Genomic DNA, 25874 nt, shown 5'->3' with positions numbered 1-25874 from the left:
CTTTGTGCAAAGTTAAAGCTCACCCGCTTGGTCTGTGAGACCACGGGGTAAATATTTTGGCTTGGGGCCCTGTCTGTGGGAACTCTCACACAGGGTTAGTTGCAGCTGCATTTGAACAGCTATGAAAAACGGCTCCTGAAAAACACCTCAGATGGAGCATGGTTCTGGCCTGGTCATGGAAAACCCTTAATACCGAGGAGAGAACTGTGCCTGGGGTTTCTGCCCAGTGGCGGGGTCAGACTGTGGCTCCTGGGGGCAAGCAGCACAGGACGGGCGCAGCCCACCGTGCTGGAAGCACTCAGGTGTTACCAACATCACGGCCGCCAGCATGGCCAGCAGCACCTTCACCGGAGCGCGTCCCACACACCGGTTCTGCTCTCGGGCTAACAAACCAACCGCGGCTGTGATCCCAGCAGAAAGCCCCTCGAACGCAGCACCTGACCGAGGCGGCGGGGAACGACGGGCGCAGCCTTCCACAGCCCTCCGGGGCTCCCCCCGCCGCCAGGCCCGGCAGAGGAGGACAAAGCCGGCGGGAGGCGGGGAAGAGTGAAGGGCCGCGCCGCCACCACACACGGCGCCTTCGGGCCAGCCCGGGGACGGCCCCGGCACGGCGGGGGGCAGCGGGCCCGGCCCGGCCCCGACGGCGCCGCCCGCCACCCTCCCCACCCCACCCCGGCCCGCCGCCGCCCCCGGCCCGCCTTCGCGCTGGGGCGGTCGGCGGCTCCACGGCCGCCGCCGGCATGGAGGCAGCGGGGCGGCGCGGCCCAGGCGAGGGGCGCCCCGCATGGGGGGTGCTGCACCCCCCGCTCCTCCTCCTCCTCCTTCTCCTGGCAGGTCAGCGGCCCTGGGCGGGGGCGTGGGGCAGGGGGAGCCGCGAAGCCGCAGGCAGCGGGTGCGAGCGGTGCTGGGCGGGCTGCCAGGGCTGGGGCACGGCGGGTTACGGCAGGCGCAGGGGCTTTTCCTGGTTGTCGGAGGGGGAACTGGCAGCAGAGGTGGAAGGGGCTGCCCGGGGTGTCCCAGCAGCGCTCTCTCGCGTGGAGAGTGCTGTGTGCGAGTTCCCCTCGGGCTGCAGGGAGGCTGAATGCGTGTCCTGCGGGAGAGACGCGGTGTGGTGTGCTGCCCCGCCGCCCTGCGCAGGGTGAGAGCACCCCTCGGTAGCGCTGGGTGTTGCGGGGGAGCAGGAGCCGCAGGAGGCGGCTGCCCTCACATCTGGTCCAGTAGCTGTGCTTACCGGTCATGTCGTGGGCACAGCTGTAGATGCTTCTGCCAACAAAGTGGGTAATGGTGCAAAAGGCTGAAGCTACCGTCATGGGGGTCCTGTGGGGAAACAGTGCGAAGGCCATGCCATGGAGCATCCCTCATTTGGGCATGGCAGTTACCTCACAGTAGAACCCATGCCAGTCACTGGCTCCCTGTCTCCTCTTTGTGGAGACAAAAAGTCCTTCTGGCTTCCCCAGTTCACTTGACTGAGGGACTGGTCTTCAGCCGATGGGTCACTTGCTCCATGTTTTGTGCTTGTGAGTTTCCTCCACACAAGGGTACAGGCTGAGGGCACAGCTGCATGAGCTGACCCTTGTGATGTGTTGGGAAGTCTTCTCCAGCCCTCACCCTTGGTGCTTGTTTTCAAGCAGAGACCCAAGCATGAGCAGGTTCGGAGAGCTGACATGTGGAAATGTAGCAAGCAGGATTAAGGTTTTGGGATGGATCAGCAGCATGTGCCGTTCACTGCGCAGTCGGTGCGCAAAGGAGCCTTGGTGCAAGGTGGGAACTTGCGGACAGACGTGGGACAGGAACAGGACTGTGTCAACAGCTGATATGAGGCAGGGTTGCCCAGATCCCAGCACGTGGAAAGTTGGGTCAGCAAGTATGAAAGACAGTAATGGAATGGGAGAGTGGGAACCACTTAGCATGATCTGCTGCCTAGGGAACAGGAGCCATAGAGTATCAGGAATGCTTCCATATAGTTTGCCATCTTTGTTTTTCAGTTCTGTGCTCTGGCAGTGTGTGACTGAAGAGGTCACCAAGGGCAGTGGTGTGTGGGGCAGGGAGTCCGTTTAGATTCATCCAGGCTGCAGCTGAGGACCTGGCAGTGGGGAAGAGGATCCGGGAAGCACAGCATCCCTGAGGGTGTTTTTACAGTGTAGTGTCAGTACCCAGAGACTGTAGGGTGTTGTTTCCCTGAGTTAGGGCTTTGAAAACACTGAATTGCGACAGCCCAAGAGGCCGATAGCTTTAAAATAGCTTCTCACAGCAATAAAAGGATACATGTTCTTCCACGTTTCTTAATTGTGAAGAGCTCTCCTTCTGTTGTGTTACAGTGTATGTTGTTCCTCAGTCTGACAGAGCATTGCTGCTGGAAACGTTTGCGGCCTGGGCTGGGCAGGACACTGCCTTCGGCAGTGGGGCTGATGGGCACCACCGTGCCACAATGGCCATGACTATGGAGCTGGAGCAGAGTGAGGGGATCGCCACCAGCTGGCAGGGAATGAGGGAGCCCCAGGCAGCTCTAACCTGCACCCCAGGCTAGGGCTGGGCAGGGACTGGGGGAGGTAGCCAGTTCCCAGGCAGCTTCCTTCTCTTCTGCCACCCTGCAGCTGAGGAAGACAGGCAGCCTGGCCTCAGGTTTCCCTCTGGACTCCTTGCTGGAATGGAAGGAGGTGATCTGTGGTCTCGTTGTGTTTAAAAATGCCTTTTTTTTTATATATTTTGAAGTATTAAGCATGAGAAGGAACTGATATGGCCAGCTATAAAATACCCATGCACAAAGCACCTAACTCTGAAATGCAGAATGAGTGGGAATGGGCTGCCACTAGGATTACAGGGTCAGGTTCTGCCTCGAGTGAAGTTCTGTGATTGTATAAAACTGTTAGATTGCATTTTCTTCAAAGCTGATCTGTACAGCATTTTGTTGTTGCTCCTGTTTGACTGCATGAATGTTATTTTTATTCAGCAGAAGATTGTCTGGCTCAGTGTGATAATGACTGCAAAGCTTACTGCTGTGATGGGACTACTCCCTACTGCTGTTCATATTATGCCTACATTGGGAATGTCCTTTCGTAAGTATATCTGCACTTTGAAAAGGAATGATGTGCTGTGTTCATGAACACTAAACTCGGGGTGCAGGAAACTGTTTTGGCAGTAAATGGTGGCAGGGTTTGGGATTTTGGGGTTTTGGTTTGGTTTGTTATTTTTCTTGCTGGTAACAAGCACTGGTATTCCTCTGAAGTCTCGTGTTACGTATATTTTTGAAGCATACGAGAAAGTATGCTAAAGTATGCTAAAATTGAGGGTTATGTATTTAGCCTGTGCACAATAATATAATTTGTGGGCGTAAGCTTTAGAGGTAGTGAGAACTTTGTTTCGAGCTCTTCAGATGAAAAGGGCTGTGAATAGAAATCTTGTGGGTTTTGTTGAAATGCTTTGTTACACTACCTGAGTCAAACCACTTGGATTTGAGACCTTTTGCTTTGAGTAAAAAAAACCCTTTTCTTTTTAATGACTTGTTTGTTTTTATTAAGTGGTGTTTTGGCTTTTCCTGGAATTTATTGAATAGATTCTAGGTGAGGGCAATCTGACCCTTTAACACTGTGGTATGAATAGCATGTTTCACAGTGCTTAAAAAAGACCACAGCAGGTGAAAGGGGGTGGTTGTGAATATTTCTTATCTAGAGAAAAATATAGGAGTAAATTGTTGATTAAAAGCATAAGCTCTAGTGAAGCTGTTTAGCTGTATATCAGTGAGGAAGAACTTTGCATGCTAGTGAACCTGACTCTAGGCTTTGGGATTAATTTAAGTGAAAACCCTGAAGTATTATGTTCATGTGCAAGGACAAACCTAAATGAAACATAGAATCATAGCCACAGAATGAATTGGGTTGGAAGGGACCTTAATGATCATAGAGTTCCAGCCCCCTGAAGTGATCAGGGACACCTTCCATTAGACCAGGTTGCTCAAAGCCCCGTCCATCCAACGCCATCCCTGGCCTTGAGCACTGCCAGGGATGGGGTATTCACAGCTTCTCGTGTAACCTGTTCTGCTGCCTCACCACCCTCATAGTGAAGAATGCCTAATCTAAATTTGTTGTTCTTCAGGACTGGGCATCTTACTTTCTATTTCATCAACCCCACATTCAGGGTAGGGCATCTTACCTTCTCTTTCATCACCCCCACCAGTAATCTCCCTAACTTTTAACATGTGTTCTGTAATGTATTTTGGTTTATATTCTTCACTAAACCAGAAAAGGAGGCTCGTCATACGGACTGCTTGGTGCTTTGGGAGGAGTGAGTGGGAAGGTGATAGTTGCTTTTTCTAAAATGACTCCTCTCTTGCAGTTTTTGTTTCAGCCATGGTACCTGGGGAGCATGCCAGTGTTCCTTCCCTTCAGCATATTTTATAGCACTTTGAAGGAGTAGGCAGAGTGATGGTGTTTTAATACAGAATCAATCCACAGTTTTTAAAGCAGATCAGACACTTCCTGGACTAAAGTAAATAAAATTATAATAGAGCAGTAGAATCCTTCATTGCTTTGGGAAGAAAAAAACATGTACTTAAGATTGATTACTGTTGGGGAATGACAACAAATCTTTTTTCCTGCTTACCTAGGGAATGTCTGCTTTAATTTATTTGGGTTTTTTTTTTATTTTCTCATTCCAAAATTGCTTTCCCATTTACATGTGTGGAAGGAGGTGCTGGTTTTGAGTACCTTATTCCAGCTCATGTATGGTTAGATACGATGGACACGGTAGCCTAGAATATCACATTATAAGAAGGAGGCATCCCATAGAGTGCGTGGATTTTCATCTCCCACTTCCATGTGAACATCAGTGGCATTTGTCCAGCCTAATGACAGAGCTGTACTTAGAGAAGGATCGACCAGGGAATTCTTTAGAGTGACTGCTGAAATGTTCAAACCGTGCCTTCAGCACCAGGTCGACACAGAATCTTTTGTATGTTTATTTAACAAATGTAAACAGCTATTAAGTTAGAGCTGAGTAGTGGCTTTGACACACTGGAAGGGTTTGTATGTGTTTGGATGGGTTTAAATACTGGAGGGGCTCTTAAAAGTGCCATTTGCCACAACATGTCTCAGAGGAGACATTTGATTCTTCTAATGTTTTATGGTTAAGCACTCCAGTTCATAGACTGGAAGACCAGGAGTCATTATACTCTTCTGAGCTGACATTTTGTGTGATTGAGCATAGATTTTTTTTTTTTCCCCCTAAAATCTGGTTTGGGGATGTCTTCTTTAAATGTGTATAATCTCACTTCGAAAACTTCAGACATTAATGAGTTGACCATCTCTCCTGGTAAACTGTTGTGTAGTTCATTTACTAACATTGCTGAGAAATTTTGCTGGGAAATGAATGTTGGAATCCTACTGTCAACTCGTTAACTTACTTGCAAATTTGAAATGTGGCTCTAAGTAGTCATCATGACAACTCTCAACCTTATCACTGAGACGGGTGAACTCTGTCAGCCTCACATGTAAGATTTGCTTTGTTTTGCTTTGCCCTGCTCTGGGGTCAGTTCTTTGGCCTTTGAGCTCCCTCTAGTATTTGTTGAAGCATGGCTAGTAGGGCTGAGCACAGGGTTTTGACAGAAGCCTTGCCAGGTTTATTTTTTCCTGTATCTTTCTTTGAGTACCTATTCTGAAGCTGCTATCTGTGATCATCACAGGAGGCATAAACAAACTTAGCAATTCATTCCAGCTCTAAGTCTTTAAGCCATGGTCTTCAAAGCATGTCTACTGCTTTAAGCCTGCAAACTGTTCTTTGCTAGGCTTACTACCTTGCATTTATAGCCTTGCAAAAGACGTTATTGAGACTTTTAACTATGATCCATAAGAATAACCTTCCCTTTTCATTATTTGGCATTATATTGGTCTTTTATGTGCAAGCTTTTCACACAGAAGTTTCATGTTGCCTTACCCTCAAATGACAAACCAATGAAATTGCATTAGAAGACACAATCCCTGGAATTGGGAAATGGCCACTAGCTTCTTACCTGCCTATGTCTTTTTGTTAACAATGGTGCATTAAAATAATTTAAAGAATGATTTTTAATCCAACAAATTATGTGTTCTGCTAGTTCCATGTAATGCTGTTCTTTAAATATCCTTCTTTTCCTGTGTCACCATTTTTGATCCTACTATCTACACCAGACGATGCACTTGATCTGCATGGGTGCTTTCAGAAGTGTCTTTTTACTGTCTTAAACACCATTAGTAGTCCTCAGTGTTGTTTTGGCTCCTCTTCTTCTTTAGAGGTTGTCTGTGCTTCATGTGTTTACCACTAATTTCTGTGCTCTGTCCATTTTTTATAAATCTGTATGTCTTTCTAAAGTTTCTGTTCTTTATCTTTTCTGAGTTGGATTTTATTTCACAAGCATAACTCTCTGTTGCTGTTTTGGAAAAGCCTTTTGGCATGCAATAGGTTCTTTTTAAACAATTTTGTGTTTTGTTTCAGGCTTCTCACTCTTCTTTTTCTAGACCCATATGCCAGCAATTGTGCAGACAGGCTATAAACACCAGGCAGTGATGTATATACTGATTTTAAAACAAAATCAGTGTGACTAGATCATGCTCATTGATACTTAAGTTGCTTGTAGCTTTTAGGTGATTAATTAACTCTCTTCACTCATTAAAATGAGATCAACATGGAATTATTCCATGTAAGGGTTTAGAATTTTCTATTTTAGGAAATCGTCATCTTTTTAGGACACCAGGGAATTTTTTTTCTTCAGTTAGATGAGGTTTTCAGCAAACATCCTCCCGGCTGTGTGCATCTCTGATTAGCCTGTTTTTCTTTCCACACATGAAGAACAGATGCAGAGTTATCAGCTCACTCTAGTATTAGGATTTCAGGGCCTGTAAGAGAAGTTCCAGTAACTCCATGTTTAGTTGGACTACAAGTATAATCTGTAAGCATTCAAGGTGTGTGATTGAGTCACCTGTAGTCCCATGAGCATCTCTAATGTAAAGTAATACATCCTTCCTCCTCCTTTGCCTGCTTCATGATGCCCTTTTGGAGCAAGTTGTTTTACAGCATTAATATTCCAGCTATATTTCCCTTCCTACTAGTTTTCAATAGCTACAGCCTGTCATTATTTCCTCTGATGCATATGCATTTCCTCCTGTTTATTTGCTTGGCATCTAGTGCTTAATAGTCAGCCCTTCTAAAAATGGTTTGTTTGGGTTTTGTTTTTTTTTGACAAATTACATGTTTATGTTTGAACTTGTGCAACATAACAGAGCTGTGTCTGTAGGACGAAGGAAAGGTGCTCAAACTGTTCCTCCTGCTCACCTTTTCATTCCCCACCAGAAGAAAGCTTGGAGGCATCCTTCCCAACCTTCAGCATCCTCCCAGATCTTTGAGTCAGGAAACTGAGACTGCTCTCCAGAAGGTGGTTTCTAAGCAATTGGACTCATTTGTAACTGACCTTTTATCAGTTTCTCTGTGCTCCATCTGCTTCTGCAGCTTGCTACCAGGCTAGGGACTGCGACAACTGCAGTGTTATCTCTTGTGACGGATGCTCCAGGTTTGCCCACAACAGTGTCTTCCTAGCTATCAAACCAGCAGCATTTTGACTGAGGAGTTGGAGACATCTGGTTATTGTCTTCAGCTCCAGCCTCAAACCCCAGTGCTCCTCAGAGGTGGGAGTTGGTATAAAAGCAGTTTCTTCTGCAGAACCGAAATTTGAGTGTGTGCTTCTGACAGCGATTTTTGTATTTGCTTCTGAGAGGCCCCAGATTGTCTGGCCATCATGCTTTCCCTGGTGGATTTTCTGTCAGCTCATTTCCAACTTTTTTTGTCTTCTCCATGTTGTGCCTTGTGTTTATCATGGCTCAGAGGTAATTTCTGAGCCACAGAGAACTCTGGGCAGAGATGCCAGTAGATGCATGCTGTCAGGAGTGGTTCTGGATTCTATCTTTGCTCTTCTTGCACAGCAGTTCATGACCAGCAGCTGTGAGTTGATGTGAAATAAACCCAGGTACCAAGTTGAATAGTGGAGCAAAGAGGACAGAAAGTCGAGCTGTTCTTTCAAATGAGTGCTTCTGGGCCAGTTGAATATTCAGTGGGAAATTAAGGGAATTACACCCAGATTTGGTCGACAGTATTTAAGAAAACTCACTGATAAAATACTCAGCCCTGGTGATTGGTCTGTATTTTCCTGCTTAAGCCTTTAAGGAGAGTAAACTGGACTACTGGTTTAAGCAGAAGAAAGCTAAGATGCAATCAGTGATGCTACCTTACATTGTAAAGCATCTGAATTTTCTTGGTAAATGTCTTCAGAATAACTTACTCTAAGGCAACTTTTATTTAGAAAAACAAAGTAAAACACATGATTCCAAGGACTTCAAAAGTAACTGGAGGAAAAAAGTAAAAACTTTAGAGAACTGTGATCTCATTGCAGTTAGTGGATGATTATTTGCAAGAGAGTAGGTGGAAAAGTCTTACCAGAGGTAGAGTATGGAACAGCCTGTGTAGTTACCACTGAAATATCAGGTGTTATTTACATGACCATAATCTGTGTTAGAAGGGCTGAGTTTTTTGGGTGTATTTTTGTTTTAAGTCTAGAGGTTGCACAATGTGGCCAGGAAGGAAGGCAGACAGAATGGGAGGAAAAGAGGCAGAGAGTATGTTTAATATAAAAATTGTGTGCATGCCTCAGCCTGCATAACCGAAGAAAAAGCCGTGTGTAGTGTATTAAGTGTGGCATCTGACGTGGAGTGTTTTATAACCAGTAGTACTTTTGAGAAAAGCAGATGACCTCAGAAAATGTCCCTTAAGCTGATTCACTTGGTACGAGTATATGGGATGGAGGGTGGGTATGGAGTTAGAGTGCACCAAAGGACAGAGTTAGGAATATTGAGATGTAACCTCTGGAGTTCATAGTGAATAAAACAATCAGGAAGCTTGGTATTCACTGTAGATTCCAAATAATTAAAATTAGACACTCTCAGGCATCCCACAGTAAATATGTGAAGCAGCATATGGGTTGGGGATGGTTCTATGTCTGTACGACAGTTGTATGGTACTCTGCTTAAAATAAAATTGCGTTCCGCTTCATCAGTGCAATGTTCACAAATTCCCACGTCTGAAGTACTTTGGGCTGATACGTAAAGCTGCAAACTGTATTTACCTGGTAGTTGTCATTTTATGCCTCTGGCTCTGAGACTCCTGATATAATGCCAGAGGTGTGCTAAAGGCCTTGTTCAATAATTATGTTTTCCACGTGGCTTGAGTTGTGGCTTCTGATCAGGGGAGTCTTCCTGAGTGAGCACATGCAGTAAAGCCTGAAGATGCTTGTGCTGAGTGCTTGGGACTGGCTTTAAACATGTCATCAGTAAGGGCAAGACTGATAACCATTTCTCTTTTCTTCTAAGAGGTGCATAACAGTTCAGCCTTTCAATCCTTGGTCTTCAACATCTGTGGAAGCATGCTATCTGTGCTTCAGCATAGGAGAACCTCCACAAAAGAGGTATCCAACTCTCCCTCTGTGCAGGGGGTTGATTAACCACAGCTTAGAAAAAGATCCAGGACCACATTTGCATTGTAAGATCTGCTGGAGAGAAAACTGGTATTCAAAATGTGACCTTTGTGAAGTGTTTAAACTTCCAGTTGTTTTTTGTTCCATACCTATTGTCCCAGTTCATATCCTTTAGCAGAGAATGTGTGATCAGATTTATGACCAGAGCGCTATCTGCTCTTGATGACGGCTGCAGAGGAAGCGCTTGTCAGCACCAGAACTAAAACACAGGGTGCCTCTTCTTTGGCCCTTTGTGTTTTCATTTCTGACCCTGTATTGTGACAGGCAGCTCAAAATGGGGAAAAAACTGTTTTGCTTGCAAAACAGCAGCTCTCAAAAGATAGCTCCCACTTCAAGTCTCCCACCTCTTTTTTTGGGGGGAGTGTCTAACTGTTTTGAAATGTTTGGGACTAATGGGATTGGGTTCAATTTTTTGATTGGTTTTGAGAGTTTAGGATTTTTTTATATTAATAGGTAGCCATAAGAACTAGAGTATTTTTTTCAGTGAAAACTGGAAGTCTTTGTAAATATGCAAGTTCAGTTGTTCAGAAGAAAAAAGGCTAGCACCGTTTTGTGCTAAAACTTGAGTTGTTGACATCCCTGTGGATCATCTGGTTTTCATCATTTAGAGGACTGTTAGAATCTGGCCTGAAAGCGGAACCATTAAGGTATAAATCACTAAAATGATCTCTGTGGCTTAGAGAAAACTCTGAGGGGGGAAAAACAAACATTCATAAGGAATTCAGCGAAATTAACTTGCTTATACTGTACTACTTTGAAAATGTTTTCAGTGAAAAGGAGAGATAATTTTGTGTTTAACACTTGCAGTGGTCTGTTTTGGAAGCCTGCAGGATTTTCCCATAAGGTTGGGTCATGCAAAAGATAAGTGTTTTCTTAACACTTAGTAGGACTGATGTAAAGACTGAACCTGGGGATTATGCTGATCACAAGAGGATTGTCCTTTCTTTGTGAGAATTTTACCCTGTGTCTGTTATTTTATGCCCCCTCACACATCTTTCCCTTTTTCAAATGGCGAAAAGGTCCACTTCCGAATTTTGTAAGAATCTGTAACTTTGTTTAGTCATCTGTACATCCAAAGCTTCGAGAGAATTCAGATAGTCTGCTAGGCACCAGTTCAGCAAAGTAGTTAAATGCATTTATAACTTCAAGGTGGTGAGTGGATGCAGTGGAGAAAGTCCTCATGCTGTTGAAATCAATAAGCTAATTACTTCAGTGGGGATTTCATGCACTTGGCTGTAATGGGACAAGGTGTAAGCTGAAGTACCTCATTGTATCCAAGGGTCATAAAACCACATCTTTTCTTTCTTTTTTTGCTTTTAATAACTGTGATAGCTTCCACATTTGCTGTCACTTCATGCTCTCTTGTTCCCAGCCCAAGTACTGCTTAAGGAGGTGTGTCACTCCTGGAGGGTCAGGAGGTACACAGGACAAATGCCACCTCATCTGATCCAATCTGTTCTCTGTACATCCAATGCATATATGCCTCCCCTACCCCCAGCTGGAGAATTTCTGTTTTATTGGCTAATTCTGAGATTTCACTGAGCTTGATTCTCAGAAGATTAGTCTGTTGTGTTTTGTACTGGTTGCTCTGTAGTAAGCAATATCACACCAACTCGGAGCAGAGTTATTAATGAAGATACTTCTAGGTCAAAAGCTGTGCATGAGGGCCGTTTGATGCAGTGCAGTGTAATTACAGCCAATCCAAATAAAACTAGGTGCACTAATTCAATATTTGGACAATATTGTCCTAGAAAGATAAACTCATTCTAATCTTAATGTGCCTCTTTAAGGCACAGAAACAAAGTTTGGCGTATATAAGTGAGTTATTAAAAATTAAAGAAAATGAACTATTAATTCACAGGCAGCCACAAGTTCCTTTGAGATTTATCACAACTGGATAGAAATTCCATAGTTAATATAATCCTTAGAAATTCAATGAAGTTTTCTCAATTATTTTTCTCTATTTAAAAAAGGAAGAAGTTTTGACTTTTACCTTCAGCATCACTTCTACTACCATTAAATCCTTCCTTTTTTTTTTCTCTCTTTTTTTCCCCCTGTAATGAATTATTTTTGTGAAATATTTCTGCTGGGACTTACTCCATACATAAGTATTTAGTATGGAATGGAGAAATGCTCATCTCACAAACTGGGCAGGCATGTTTCATCATCTTGTCTCCCTCTGTTGGCTCATCCACACAGATAAGAGATTTTTGCTGCTACCATTAATTGCAGTTACTCCTGTTCACAAGGGAGGCTTGGTTTCCTGCTGAATGATCCAGCTTCTTTGTCTTTATTGAGGCCCATTGTACAGTTTGGCACAAGCACAAGAGGTACTAAGGATCTACAACTGTTGTTGAAACATCTGTTCAGTAGCCAAGATTCGGTGAACCTTATTTTTAGGTGCCTTGTGGACTTGCTACACTGCTGTTGAAGCATAAAAGGACTGCACAAACTATCTCTGCTCCAGTTCTTTGTATAGTCCATGATCAGGATGACCTAATGAAGGTGTAATTCGGATACTGCTATCCTGTAGCTATTTGCAGCTGCTGAGCAGACAATAGGGCAGCAGTGTTAGTAAACTAGGAATAACATATAAAATGCAGTTCCAAATGTGTGTGCTTATACTATCACATTAACTGCAGGCTTGATCTCTGATACCATATACTGCTTATTCCTGTCGCTCTTGTGCATTTCACTTTTCCCTTCCAACGTCACGGTAAGAGAGGGCCTGGATGTAAGCACATCCCTTCCTTTTCTTCCCTTCCCTTTCCTCCCCTCATCACTGCTGCTCCCTCCTCATCCCCAGTAAAAGGAACAGAATAGAAATAAACCTTTTGGGACAGGAGGGAATCAGTTAGCCTTGGAGAGTCACATGTCCTTTCGTGGAGGAGGAGGCAGCACCTTCAGCAGCAGATGCCTTGCGCTTCAGAGGACAGAGCCCCCCAGAAGCAGTTTGCAACCCTCCAGGTAAGGTAACATAAACTGGGGGGAACAGGAAAGTTGTCAAGGAGAGGGCAGGGGATTGCAGCTGCTGCATGTTATCTTTCATACATAATGTGTATATGCATGTGTGTATGTATACACACAATTATTATCTTATAATGTATTTACTTCTGAAATTCTACTTTACTAATTTCCTACAACACTAAAACCATCTAGAGAACTGGCTGCGTTACAATACCGTTCTGGTATCTGTGTTGAAGCACCACATCACTGGTGCCCATCAACACTGAGTCAGTGTTCAGTGTTTAAGGTGCTGTAGGACCCATCAACATGAGTCAGTGTTCAGCATTTAAGGTGCCGTAGTGTCAGGAGCACCCCATGTTGAACAGCCTCTGTGATTTTGGCAGGAGTGGTGAACAGGGAGGAGGGAGCAGCATGGCAGAACACTTGTTCCCATGCCATGATGCCAATGCAATAGACTGGTGGAGAAAAAGAGAAGCAGAAATACTGTGGTAACAGACTGAGGAGGATTTCAGAAATGGAAGACAGGCAGTGGAGAGACCCAAAATTAATTGCTTACATATAAGTAGCACTTGTAATGTAATGGTGTTTAAGTGGTATATGACAGCAGCTCTTAAAATTCTTTTGTTTGGATCAAATCCTTCAAGCCCCTGAGTTTCTGTCCTCTCCTCGTCTGCTGCTTTGAAAATGTAAACCAAGAGAAGAGAAAATAAGCAGCCAGCATAAACTTAACACTTCACTTTTCATTGTTGGCATTAAAGCCAACTCGAAGAGTATTTTGTACAAGACCTTGTTTTTGAATTATATCTCTTGGAATCTTCTCAGTTTTCCAGGTAGAGTAGCAATAATTTTGTTAGTGCAGTATTTTGTATAAGAATACAGAATTTTTTGTAATCATCTTTGCTTTCCACTTGTGTAGGATATTATCTTCCAAGGGTTTCAAAATACTTAAAATTGTCTATTGTGTCAGTCTTATGCTCACAATATCCTCTCTGCCGTTCACATAGAGTATGCTTTTGCTGGTGGTGGGGCTCCTCAGTTCTAAAAGCAGTGTAAACTGCTACAAATACAGATTAATTGTTTGGGTTATGGGGAGAATTTTGATTACTTAGAGCCAAAGTTTGATGTCTGAATATAGACATTGAAAATGTCATCGATAAACATATTCAGATGAAAACGTCTTGGGATGGAGAATGACCTTGAATGTGAAGGAGTCCTTGTGTACCATGTCCAGCACAAAAGTGCTGTCAGCTGTGAGTGAGAAGTGTTGATGTTAATCTAATCTAAGTAGTAACCTTCCCAAAAACCTATTTTGTCATGTGCAAATGTTGTGTTCTTTTAAGATGAGTTATTTTCATATCCCTCTCTGTTTGTTGAGATCTCTGCTGTGGGGCACAGCTTCTCCCACACTGCAGCATGATGAGTGCTTGCTGTACTGCATGGTCGTGGTCCCCAAAGACCTTGGTGAGGCTGTGTCTGATGATGGCTAATGTATTTACATGGCTGAAAGCTAATACTGTTCTTTCAGTCCATGGCAGTAACCCTGTGTTTGGCTTGGAAGTAGATGCCCTATTTACATAAACTGAAATTATGAAAATGGATGACAGGATCACCAGTCTGCTTAGCTTGCACTGCTTTCCTCCAGTGGCTCCTTGGAGGGATAACTTGATACTAAATTCCAGTGGAGAGCAAAAGAAATTGCTTCAAGGGGATGGGGAATGGATTAAAAGTTACTGCCCTTTCTCCATTTTCAGCAACATTTAAAGTTGTCTGAAGTAAAGCACAATGCTTCTTTGTTCCTGAGCCTTCATGGCTGAAACCTAATGATTGAATTAGCATATTTCCAGAAATGTAATAAAATGTCAGCTTGACAATAATGCCTTCAAAATTGCTGTGTGACAGGGGTGCTGTAAACATAATGGCATGTCTGCTGTATGTTTCATATAATATGCTACATTAAGATAATGTGCTGAGATTAAGAGGGAAACTGGGATTTAACATCTGTATTTGGTAAGCTTACATTGTCGCTATCTTCTGACACAATTTATTTTGCATTAAAATTGCGTAGCATTTTCCTGCTTGTTCCTCACATCTCTCCCCAGTCATCCTTTCTTCTGAAGTAGGTGAGGATGAAATAGCCTTTGGCATGGCTGCCTGTGCTAGCAGGGGATGGATTTGCTGATCTGGGAAGGTGTTTTCACATTGGGCACTGAAGGAAGAATTTGTTCTGGTTTGGACCTGGGCTGATCAACCATTCTGAAGCTCACAGCAAGCTGGCAGGTACAGGGTCTCTGTCCTGTGTTCCTCTGCAGCCCTGGGCTGACAGCAGCTGCTTACAAGCTGACCTCCAGACTTGTGTTTGCACAGCAGTGATTGGTATTGTTTAGCCAGCAGGGATGGTCACCTCTGCGTGTGAACTGGCCTGTGCGCTGCTGGGGAAACAGCCCTGGTTTATAGCACTCCAGTTTAGCAAGTTTATTTGGTTCTACACTGTAGGTCCTTGTTTAAAGCAGGGAGGGTCTTCTTTTAACCTCCAGCGAGGGAGGATTTGTTCTGCATATCTGTGAGTAGTTACCAAGAAGGGTGCCCCAGTAGGCACCTGGAGAGACCTGCAATCCCTCCAAGGGGCTAGGAAGCCTTGCTGGGGGTTCCACTAGGCCAGGTGAGCAGTGCAGAGGGCTGGTGTAATTGCTAGCCCAGGGCTTCTCCCTGCGCTCTTTTCTGAGTGTCCACTAGATCATTGGATATGTTTAGGAGTGCATAAAAATAATGCCTGATGTTTGAGATCTATCAGATACGGGTACAGTCAGGTGCCCTTGAGGCAGCATTAGTTACGCTTCTGTATACTTCTGGTTTATTTTCCCAGGAACTTGTAACGACTAGATTATACTCCCATTAAAGGTTGACTCATCTCTTCTGTGAAGAAGCTGCATTACTTGGAAGTTCTTGTTGCTTAAAAGCTGGGAAGGTTACTCCCCAGGGAAGAGCCTGGCTGGCTTACCCAGAAAATCACCAGGGCTCCTGAGGAGCAGGGCTGCATCAAAACAGAAAACTGCTGCTTGGTACTCTCTATGCCTTGTCCTACACTGGGGTTTAAAGGAGAATTGTTCACGACATCTGTGCTCCAGAACTGAAGGAAAAAAGCAGGTTATACCTCAGTATCTGTGAGCTCTTTCCCCAAGCGTGGTCACTCAGTGGGTGCCTGACCTTCCTGCCCATCATCTGCCCATCATCTGCCCATCACTGTAGATGCAGCTGTGGACAGCTGCATCTCGTCCTCCCTGTCTGCCCATGGTGCCATGCCCTGGGGAGGGCACAGTTTCAGGCATTTTGGTCCAACCTGGTTCTTATTTTTTGCCTGGCAAGCAGGGGATGACCAGAGGCCCTGGGAGAGGCTGGAACCTCCACAGGGAGGATATGGAGGACTTGTGGGTGATGAGGATATGCTGCATGGGTGCCCTCTTGCACCTTCCAGGTAGGCTCCCAGAGCCACCCCATCATGATACAGCATTGAGGGAAAATGCAATACCTCTTTTAGCTAATATAAAAGCAATTACTGCTCTGCTAGACTGGCAACTGGAAAGCAACTTACTAGTTAGCAGCTTGCCGTTTTAAATCTGTTTGCACCCTCAAGTGAGGGTTTTCACTTAGGCTTCGTTATGGTTAATAATTTAATACATGTTGCAAGTCCTGATAGAGCTTTGTAATGAGATGCCATTTTTCTGTGCTCACAGAAAACACTGGATGTGTGGATATGAGAAACAAGTCCGCTAATTTATTACTGTTATCTATCACTTACGTTGAATGATTTTAATAACTGCCAGAACTAACAGCTCCTTCATAACCACCAGTAACATTGCTATAGCTGTTGCCATATTTTTATCACTGTCATTGTTTTTTCAGCTTGCGTCACAAGATACAAACTGTCAGTTAACTGGGCCAAATCCTCAAGTCACTTGTTATGCACTGACTGAAAATATGGTTCAGCATGAGAAGAGCTGTGAGATTTTGGGCTGCCTCTGGTCTGTCCAGAAGAGCAGCTCCACCGTAAGGATCCCCTGTTCTCTCTGGCCATGCTCAGGTGTGAAAAGTACCTTCTTCCTTTGGAATGTCAACAAAATCCTCATATTGGCTTCACAAGAGCAACACAACCTTTCTGTCCAAATGCCTGTCCATAAAATAGAGATGGGAGGTTTCTTCCCCTGTGAATGCAAATCTTTAGCTTTGGGTTTTGTGCTCTGACCTACTTAAGAAGTTGCTTGAGGCTGAGCTTCAATCTGGCCCCCTGTTTTGTAGCCAAATGTTTCCAGTCCTGTTTTATTCCTGTGAGTTTTAGCTGCTTATTCATAAGAAAATGATGTTACTTTCTGTCTGTGTCCCACCTGCCTGGCCTGCTGGTGGTCTTGGAGAGCCCTCATGGTGGCTGCAGGACACAAAAGCCTCATCCACGAGCATGTCACTTGGAAAAGCTCCCCTCGCCAGGCGTTTGCTTTTCTGCTGCAGCAGCTCCAAACAGGCTGGGAGCCAAAATAAAACCAGTTTGGACTAGAAAGTGTGGCTTATCTGCTGCAGGACCGTGACAGTTCAGAGAATCACAGAATCACAGAATCCCAAGGGTTGGAAGGGACCTAAAAAGATCATCTAGTCCAACCCCCCTGCAAGAGCAGGGTAAGAAAGCTCTTTTCTCTTGTTCGTATAGGCTTGGTGCCATCACTGCCTTTCTCTAGGGGACAGTGCTGTGCCTCTCGTGCTGTAGGGATGAGTGGAGGCATGGACCAGCCGTCCCAAAGGAGGTCAAGCTGCAGCCTGTGGGTGGGAGTTGTCACTGCCTCTGCCCAGGGAGCCGAGCTGCAAGAAGGACATCTCTTCAAAGGAAGTTAAGCATTCCAACATTGTAACTCCTCAGCCCTAAATGCCTGCTGCTGCAGGGTGTGAGGCCCATCCTCTTGGAGCTGTCTGTCCATGTGGGCAGGATCCCAGCCCTTGTCTCCATGCCATATGCCAGGGAAGCACTCTCAAGGGAGAGATCAGTGATCTTCCGCGGGACACCGCTGTTGTGTAACTACTACTTCATTAAGAAGTTAAAAGGATTAAGAACTGGCTGACATGTCAAAAAGTGGAGGCAGCAAAGAATTATTGTGTAATGAGGGTTGTTTGTAGTGAGGTTCTTCGGGGATTAGTACTAGCGCTGAAAATTTTCCAATGCCGGTCAGGACCTGGATGTAAATGTGAAATCCCTGGTTGTAAATGTGTGTGTGAGAAAGATACATTTTAAATGAATGCACTTTGGAATTTCTCAGATGGCAGATTTAGGGGTGTTTCTGTGACCTTAATTTGTTCCTCTTTTGTATACTTCTGTGGTGCAGCCTTCCATTACATGGTTTTAACGGAGCGGTGGGATTCTAATATTCATATATGTCTCTTCCATGGAGATGTCTTAAATTCATAAAGGTAGGTACATCTTCATACAGATTTAAATTTGGCCCCTTAATGCCCACTGCATGTAGTAGTGCAGAAGCCCCTCTCTGGTCTTGATGCGGGAGATTTCAGACCCGTAAGTGGCTCAAGCCTTTAATGGTGAAAAATCTTTACCAGCTCATGTGAAATATGTTTCTGGCCTTATTCTGGATGTTACTGATTAAAACCAAAATTCATCACAGCTGGTGCCAGGCAAAATATTAGTTGGGTAGCTCAGAAGGTCAAGGGCCAGAGAACTGAGTGTGCCTCCTCCTTGGAGAGTCAGTACCTTCTGGCCAAGACAAGCAACAACTAGCAAGGCAGTGCAGGAATGCTTTTTTCTTGTTTTCTGTGGAGTAACTTATCTGAACACAAACAAGATGTGTTCTTCTGTGATGTTAGCACATTAAGGAAAGATAATAGAAATTTCAGCATACTAGTTGTCATTTTTATTGTGGTGTTTCAGGAATTCACTGACAATACAAATGATCTATGCAAGCTAATTGAAAAACCTTAACAATGTGCTTTCCAGCCCCTATGTTTAAAGTGTCTAGCATCCCAGGTCCCATTTTCATCTATCCAGGAAGAGGCTTACTTCCAGAGCAAAGGTTCTGGGAGGCCTCAAAAGACTCAGACTTTCTGCAGGTGGTCTCCTGTGGAGTCACCTCTGGCTTTTGGAACATTTGCTTTCTGCAGCCATTTTACTGACTCTACTGGAAAACCGCATGCCTTTGTGTATGCTAACGTCAGTGCACTTCCTGACGTTTTAGTCTCAGCAATGTGTTTTTTTCCTGTTTTTTTTTTTCCTTTTTAAAAAAAGAACACAAAACCCCCACGCATGGACACCTTGAAAAGCCTTTGCATTCTCTGCATACTCAGTTACTCTTGACCCTTCCGTACTTTCACTACCATCTTTATATTATTTCTGTGAAACCATGAAATATAATAAATAAACTCTTAATCAGACGTGACTGCATTCCAGTTTTTGAAAGCTCTCCAAGATGGTGAATTAAATGGGGGAGGGAAAGCTTGGATTCTTTTGTGATCTCTGATATTTTGATAGAGGTTGAAAACTCCTCTGAATTAGTGACATCAGCTGTAATACAAAATATCTAGCGTTCTAGGGCATCTTCTCATATAAAGGTCAAGAAGAGTGAAGATAAGCTCTGTCCTGTTTGAAATAGATTTCAGTAGCAATATATTTTTTCTCTTCAGCTACTTAGCTTATTTTTCATAGTTAGGAAATAGCTATGAAAATAGTGTTATATTTAATCTATGAAATGGGATTTTTTTAGGTGTATATTTAACAAGATATTTTCAAGACTCTCTTTTAAAAAGAATCAAAAATCTGCCTTTAAATGTCTTTCTCAGGTTTAATATCTACGGTCTGAAAACAGATTTCCAATGGCCATAAAAATACCAACTTTATTTATCTTGAAGTCAACAGGAATCTTCTTGAAGCTGTAGAACGGGCCTGGTAACAAATGTCTCTGGTCCACCTGCACAGTGATGGTTGATGCATGGTTCATGTGTGCCATTTTAATCTCTGAAAAAAAATGTACGGGAATGATGATTGAAGCCCAGTCAGCATAGCATTGCATTATCCATGTATAATCTTTGTGGCATTCTTCCATTTCTTTGTGAACCAGCCTATGTGCCACCCAAATTCATACAGTAAATGGACTCTAGAAATTTCCCTGGAGACTGTCTGCTGAAGGGAACTACTTTCCCTGTGGTTTACTGTACAGATCCAGCAACTTTAAGAAGGCATCTCTTGCAAAATACAATGATGTCTGAACCTAAATGACCTGTCCAAGACGGTACAAGTTTCTGAAAGCCTTCGTGTTTAGTGGGAACCAGAGTAGTTTTGTAAGTGGTGTTTAAAATACTGTTTACTGTGTAAGTATAAGTGGTTGTGCCAGAGTGTATGGATTTGCTGTAACTCATATAGATGGTTTCTTTTTTGTTTGTTTTCTTTGTAATAAACTGTTAACATCTGCTTGGTTTGTAACCTGGGTCCTAGTTCAGCTCCCTGGGAATCAGCGGGAAGTTTCACACTGTATTTTATGGGCTGTGGTGAGAGAGGATAGAGGACTGTCACCTTCCTGCGGTAATACTACCCTCTCCTTCCCCATCTGAGCAGAAACAGCATTTGCTTTTCAGTCCTACTGCTGCCTCCACCAGTCAGCCTCATGACTGGCGCCAGTTATGGTGGCTTAATAGCCAGTTATGGTTTTTGGGAGCTGGGTTCCTTTCAGTTCAAAAAGTAGACTGAAGCTATCAAATCATTTCACTGCTGTTCTTACAGCAGTATTTCTGAACTGATCACATGGATATAAATTTTATTACAGCTACCTTGGATGTCTCATGCTCTGAAGCAGCACATTTAAAGATCAGTGTAATCTCCATTTAGAACCTGAAGCAAAGCCATATACTAAACACAGGACTGCAGTCTGACTCCAAGAGAGGTGCTTTGATGTAAAGCCAATGCATTTTGAATCTATTCATTTAATGCCAGAAAGCAGAACAGTGAATATTGCAGTGTATAGTCCATGCCTGGCAGTTTCCAGTGAATTAGTTATATTGCCACGAAGAAGGTGATGTGTGACACAGACATTACCTGCAAAAATAGCTAATGTGCTGTCAGCTTTAGGGCTCCATTTAAAAGGCAGGGTGATAATGGAAACACATACTGTTGTTCAGACATGAATATCTACTGCCATGGTCTGCAGGTCATGCTGTAACTGCTCTCTAAATTTAAGTAGGTACTTACTGTGTGCATCTGCACCAGATGGCATAGGTTTAGCACAGCCTGTGCTGCACTGAGTGAAATTGAGCCTTTTTTGTTGATGCTGGTAAGGATATGTTCAGCAAGATAGAAATAGATTAAGTACAGAGTTTTCTTCCCCACATAGTACCTTTAACTGCAGTATCTGCTAGTGGAACAGATGATGCTCTGTAGGAATGAATGACCAAAGATGAGTGATGACCCCAGGTAGAAGAGTTATTGGCTTAAGCAAATGGCTGATTTCCTGGAAGATTGTACTGATTAAGTGGTTAAAGCCATACCAGCTACCCTTCATAAAGTAACAGCATAATCTTTTTAGCAACTCACTTTAGTACTCTCCTGTTACCATTTTAGTAAGGGAATGGAAATTACTTATTTCAGAGGACTAACTTAGCTATGGTGCATCTGTCCTGATGTTTAAACAGTGCAGTTTCCAAACCAGGAATTTAGAATTCCACAGATAATCCAAATTATAACTAATTCTTAGTGTTCTCTCACTGGACCTACCTTTGTGTGTGTGTGTGCATGTGGTCTGTTTAAACCAGGATGCTTAGGAATTGCCCATTCCCCCTGACAGCTGAGCTCCTCCTAGCTGGCAGAGGCTCGTGGACATGGTCAGCTGCTCAGCTCCATGCCCATCTTTTGGCTCTCTGGGCTGGATTCACAGTGGTTCTGGTATTTATAAGGGTCTCTGCACATTCAGGACCTCCACAGAAGTCTATTTATACTGCGGGCTTGAATGAAACATAAATTAAGGTGTACACTAGCAGGTAACAAAGACAGGACATGTTTTAGGGCTGAGTGGAAGGTAGATCAGTTACCCTTTGTTTTGCCAAATAGGAAATGCAAAAAAAAAATACATTAAATTACTCCATGTTTCATGAAAAATAAAAGTAATTAGTTATTCTGTAATCAAATTACTTCAGAAGTGCCAGGTACTAACAATTGCTGCATTCCTGTTTGTGAGGTGCTACGCATCCGGAATTGTTTTCCTGATGTTTCAAAGGAAGTAGAATTGGGTTTGTTCTCCTGAGAGTCAATTAGTTCTCTCCTGGTAAATATTCCTAAATCTGTAGGTGAAAAAAGAGCAAAGCTTCATCACTGCTACAGAGAACAGGTCAGTTGTGTAACTGCTTCTGCAGAATTCGTTAGCAGAGTTACATGTCAAAGCAGAAGATTAATTTGCAGAGATTTGTGCTCTTTGGCCACAGGTCCTCCAAGCTATAAGACAAGACTGCTGCACTCACTTGAGGGCCCTGGTGCCCACAGAGGACCAATTTACCTGCAGCTTTTTTGAAGTTCCACCTTCTGGTTTCCAACTGAAACAGGAGCTGTGTTTTATAGCTCTAATCAGGTAGAGTGAGGGAATCTTACCCACCGACTGCTTTGTATTATGGAAATACTGATTTGGCCCTGAAGTTGTCAGATTTTGCAGTGGCTTTCCAAGGGCCAGTTCTGTGACAGTGTGTCACTGTAGACTGTGACCACTGCTTTAATTTCAGAACACAGACTGCTGCCATCAGAAAGAGAATGATGATACAAATACTGTGATTTTTTTTTATTTTCTACAAAATAATACACAGGTGTGGTCTTGAGAGCTAATGTAAAGAAAAACAAAATTAGCCCCAAGATGTAAAAATACCTGCTTGGTCTTTGTTTTAAAGGGAAATCAGTTGCAAGGTGAAATCTTGGCTCCTTTTATGTAGAGGAGGAGTGGGGACTGGGCTGTTAAACCCAGGATGTCAAACAAGTTGCAGATTCTTGTGCTCCTACATTGAAAAAAAAAAATTCATTGCACCCTGTTCTCCAGTTTATAAATATTTCATGCTGAAATAATGCATGAGGTAGCAGAGCTCACACCATGCTGCAGGGCTGGAATTGCTCTTTTCAGATTCAGATTGAAGTGGATCACTGGGGAACTGTGCATATGCTGAAGCCAGGGTACCCAAATCTGCCACTGCAGGGTTTGCTTCTCAGCAGAAGTGTAACAGGGAAGCCATTTGGCTGGCAGGGATGTGATTTGTGTTGCTTGCTTTTTAGGTTGGTACAGAGGTTGAGCTTTAAGAAAACAGGAATACTGTTGTGTCTAATGTTACTCTGTGATGCAATCAGTACATGACACAAAACCTGCCTTTTTCTCTTCTATTTTCTACCCCCCCCCCCCCCCCCCATCCCAGAACCAGAGGTTCAGATTTTGGGCTGCTGGTGGTTAAGTAGGGTAATTAAAGAGTTAGTCCTTTCCTTTTTGTGGTTTTGAGGTGGAAATGTAGACTCCCTGAGCATCAAGTGGAGAGTGCTTCATGGAAATGGGGTTGGGCTGCAGCAGTGTGTGGTGGCTGAAACCACAGGCAGGTGAGCTGCCCCAGCCCTGATAGCTGTGCTCCCTTTGCAGGGTTACCCCGCATCCTCTGGGAAGCAGTGTCCCCTATAAGCAGAATGAGGGGAGAGGCAAAATGAAGTTCTGGGGATAATGTGCAAGGAGTGTATGAATGCCCATTACAGCTCATCGTTCATCATGGAAATGAGGTGTACAGGGCACGCTATATAGTCTAATTTAGTACTATTTATATTCCCCAAGTCAGCTCATTTTATCTACATAAACACTTAATTTCCTGTGCTTCATCTCCCTCAATACTTGATTTTGTCATGAACCCCACATTCTGTGGGGATTCCTGGAGCTCATATGTTTCTAGTTAATCTGAGAGGGAAGATGTAAAAGAACTGGAGCAGAAATAAACACTCTATCAATTAAAATGTTGTATGCTTCCTTTTCTGAACCACTAGTAATTTGCATGATCTGGTGAGAACTACTGGGAAAAAGCCCTTGGAGAAATATTACAAAATGCCCAGATGATTTGCATATTTAAACAATTTATTCAGCAATCTGTTAAACGATCTGTTGAAACAGAAAATATAAATCACCCAATATTTTAGTACAAATGAGGTTTCTTCATCAGGAGATAAATCTTAATTGTCCGTTGTGCTCTTCTGTTAGCAGGATATTTTATCCTGTTAAACCTTCATAAGGTCAATAATTAATTGTTTTACCAAGCCAGTGGTTTGTTGGGGATTATCTGCATTGTCCCTGTTTCTGATGCGTGGGAGAGAAATGCATGTTCCAGGCAGACTGTAGTTTTTGTGATTCACCAGAATTAGCTAATCCTGGGATTTCCTCCCTCTTCATTTATTTTGTTAAAGTATCAAGGAAATAATCAGGTTAAAGTGCTGGATAAGGACTAGTGAAAGTCAAAGGTAAATTCTTGGCTCTGGCACTGATGTCCCAGGCAGCCTTGGGCAAGCTCAGCCTATAAGCATGTTGAAGGAGTCAAGCATTCCCCAGTCTGTGAGCATGTATATACAGTCTTTTCTGTTTTCTTTTTTATTCCTGGCTGAGTAGGTTCATAGTCTTGGTTGAAACCGTGTGGTACTGTTAGTCATAATAAAGAATATTCCCTGTTTACTGGATGCACTTTGACAGAATTTAAGAGAGAAATTAAATCAGAATTGCCTCCACATTTTATACTGCCCTGCAATCCCAAAGCTGCTAGGGACCAGATACTGCTTTACAGCTCCGTTTGGAAGTAGCAGAAAATCATTTCTTCCCTCCCTCTCCCCTTGCGTTTGCAGTGAGGGACCATGAGATACAGTGAGTTGTCTAAACATTTTTAATGAGCAAGGGATGGAATTATATCACCGCTCACAACCCATTTCTCCTGATACCCAGTCCCTTGCTCCACTAACTGCAAATCTTTACCAGATGCAGATGGCAGAGCCTGGCATAGCGAATGGACTCAGTCCCTGATCTTACCCTTGGAATCTGGTTTCTTTAAAAGTCGTTTTCATTATTTGAAAAGAAGCAGACTGTTCTAGCTGCTGACACGGGAGTCTTAGAAACTGATTGGCAAATTTGAATGCAGAAAACAGACTCTGGTTAAAATCCAAGTGCATATGTGATACCAGTTGTTTTTAATGCTACTGTAATCAACTTGGCCAATTTCTTGTGGATAATTAAGTACATGGAGTTCTTTTGTCTTGCATTAGCTGTTTCAAACATCAGGAACAGTGTGGTTGTTGTTTTTCTCTAAAATGTAAACTCATTATTAGGTTAACAATGAAAGTATTGACAGGCTGGCAAGGAAGAATGGTGAAACATGGTACTTTAGTCACGGGTAAAGAATATGACGGGTGCTGCTACCATCGCAGCCTGAATTCTGCCAGCACCTCTGTTTCTGTGGTGGGTTGACTTTGGCTGGCTGCTGGGCACCCACCCAACCACTGTCTCACTGCCGCTCTTCAGCAGGAGGACAAGTGGAAGAAAATGAGATGACAAAGCTTGTCATCATGAGACATCATGAGGGTCAGCATTAGGACAAGGAGATCACTTACCAGTTACCAAAAGGGGCAAAACAGATTTGACCTGTGGGAAATTAATTCAATTTAGTGCCAGTTAGAATAGAGTCAGATGGTGACAAACAAGGTTAAAAACTACAACACCTTAGCTCCGCCACCTCCCCTTTCCCCAGGCTCAACTTCAGTCCTTCATCACCAGCTCCTCTTCTTCCCTCCTCCTTTGGGCAGTGCAAGCAGAGTTTAGGAGATAGGGGGTTGAAGTTGGTCCGTAAGCATCTCCTCTGCCCCTTCTTCCTCTGCACACTTTTCCGCTGCTCCAGTGTGGGCTTTTGATGGGCTACATTCCTTCAGGACAAACCTGCTCCAGGATGGGTCCTTCCCATGGGCTGCAGCTTCCTTCAGGGCATACTCTGCTCCAGCGTGGGGTCGTCCATGGCTGCAGTGTGGATACCTGCTCCAGCGTGGTCTCTCCAGAGGCAGCTGGGGATGCCTCTATCACATCCCCTCCTTGTCTTCCTCTCTACTCGGAGCTCACAGGGCTGTTTCTGACCCTTTTCCCCTCACTGCTGGGCAGTGTTTTTCCCTTCCTCACCCAGGCTTTCCCCAGGTGCCAACTCTGTATGTTTGGGGTGGCCATGACCCAAACAGAGGTAGATGCAGAAGGGAGGTCCATGAAAGTCAAAGCGTCAGGAAGTGGAATTGTGTTCATCATGCTGGAGACGACCATGCTCTACAGACAGCTGTCCCAAACTGTGGGTTGATCAC

The 25874-nt window shown here is 43.8% G+C and overlaps 1 protein-coding gene across 3 annotated transcripts in view; it reads left to right on the top strand.

Moving 5' to 3' along the window:
• Positions 1-686: 686 nt before the first annotated feature.
• CYYR1 (cysteine and tyrosine rich 1) overlaps positions 687-25874 on the top strand; it is a 58508-nt gene continuing 33320 nt past the window's right edge. For 2 of the 3 annotated variants that reach the window (XR_010612196.1, XM_065676760.1), the window contains exons 1-2: positions 687-834; positions 2951-3056. Coding sequence is in view for 2 of the 3 variants with exons in the window: in XM_065676760.1 (XP_065532832.1) it covers positions 741-834; positions 2951-3056 (200 nt within the window). In the remaining variant the exon portion in view is untranslated. The remainder of the gene's footprint in view (positions 835-2950; positions 3057-25874) is intronic. The other variant, XM_065676762.1, reaches the window with a different exon arrangement.

This window comes from Lathamus discolor, chromosome 4 (genome assembly GCF_037157495.1).
Source record: "Lathamus discolor isolate bLatDis1 chromosome 4, bLatDis1.hap1, whole genome shotgun sequence".
Lineage (NCBI taxonomy): Eukaryota > Metazoa > Chordata > Aves > Psittaciformes > Psittacidae > Lathamus > Lathamus discolor.
This window is presented reverse-complemented; position numbering and strand designations above follow the sequence as displayed.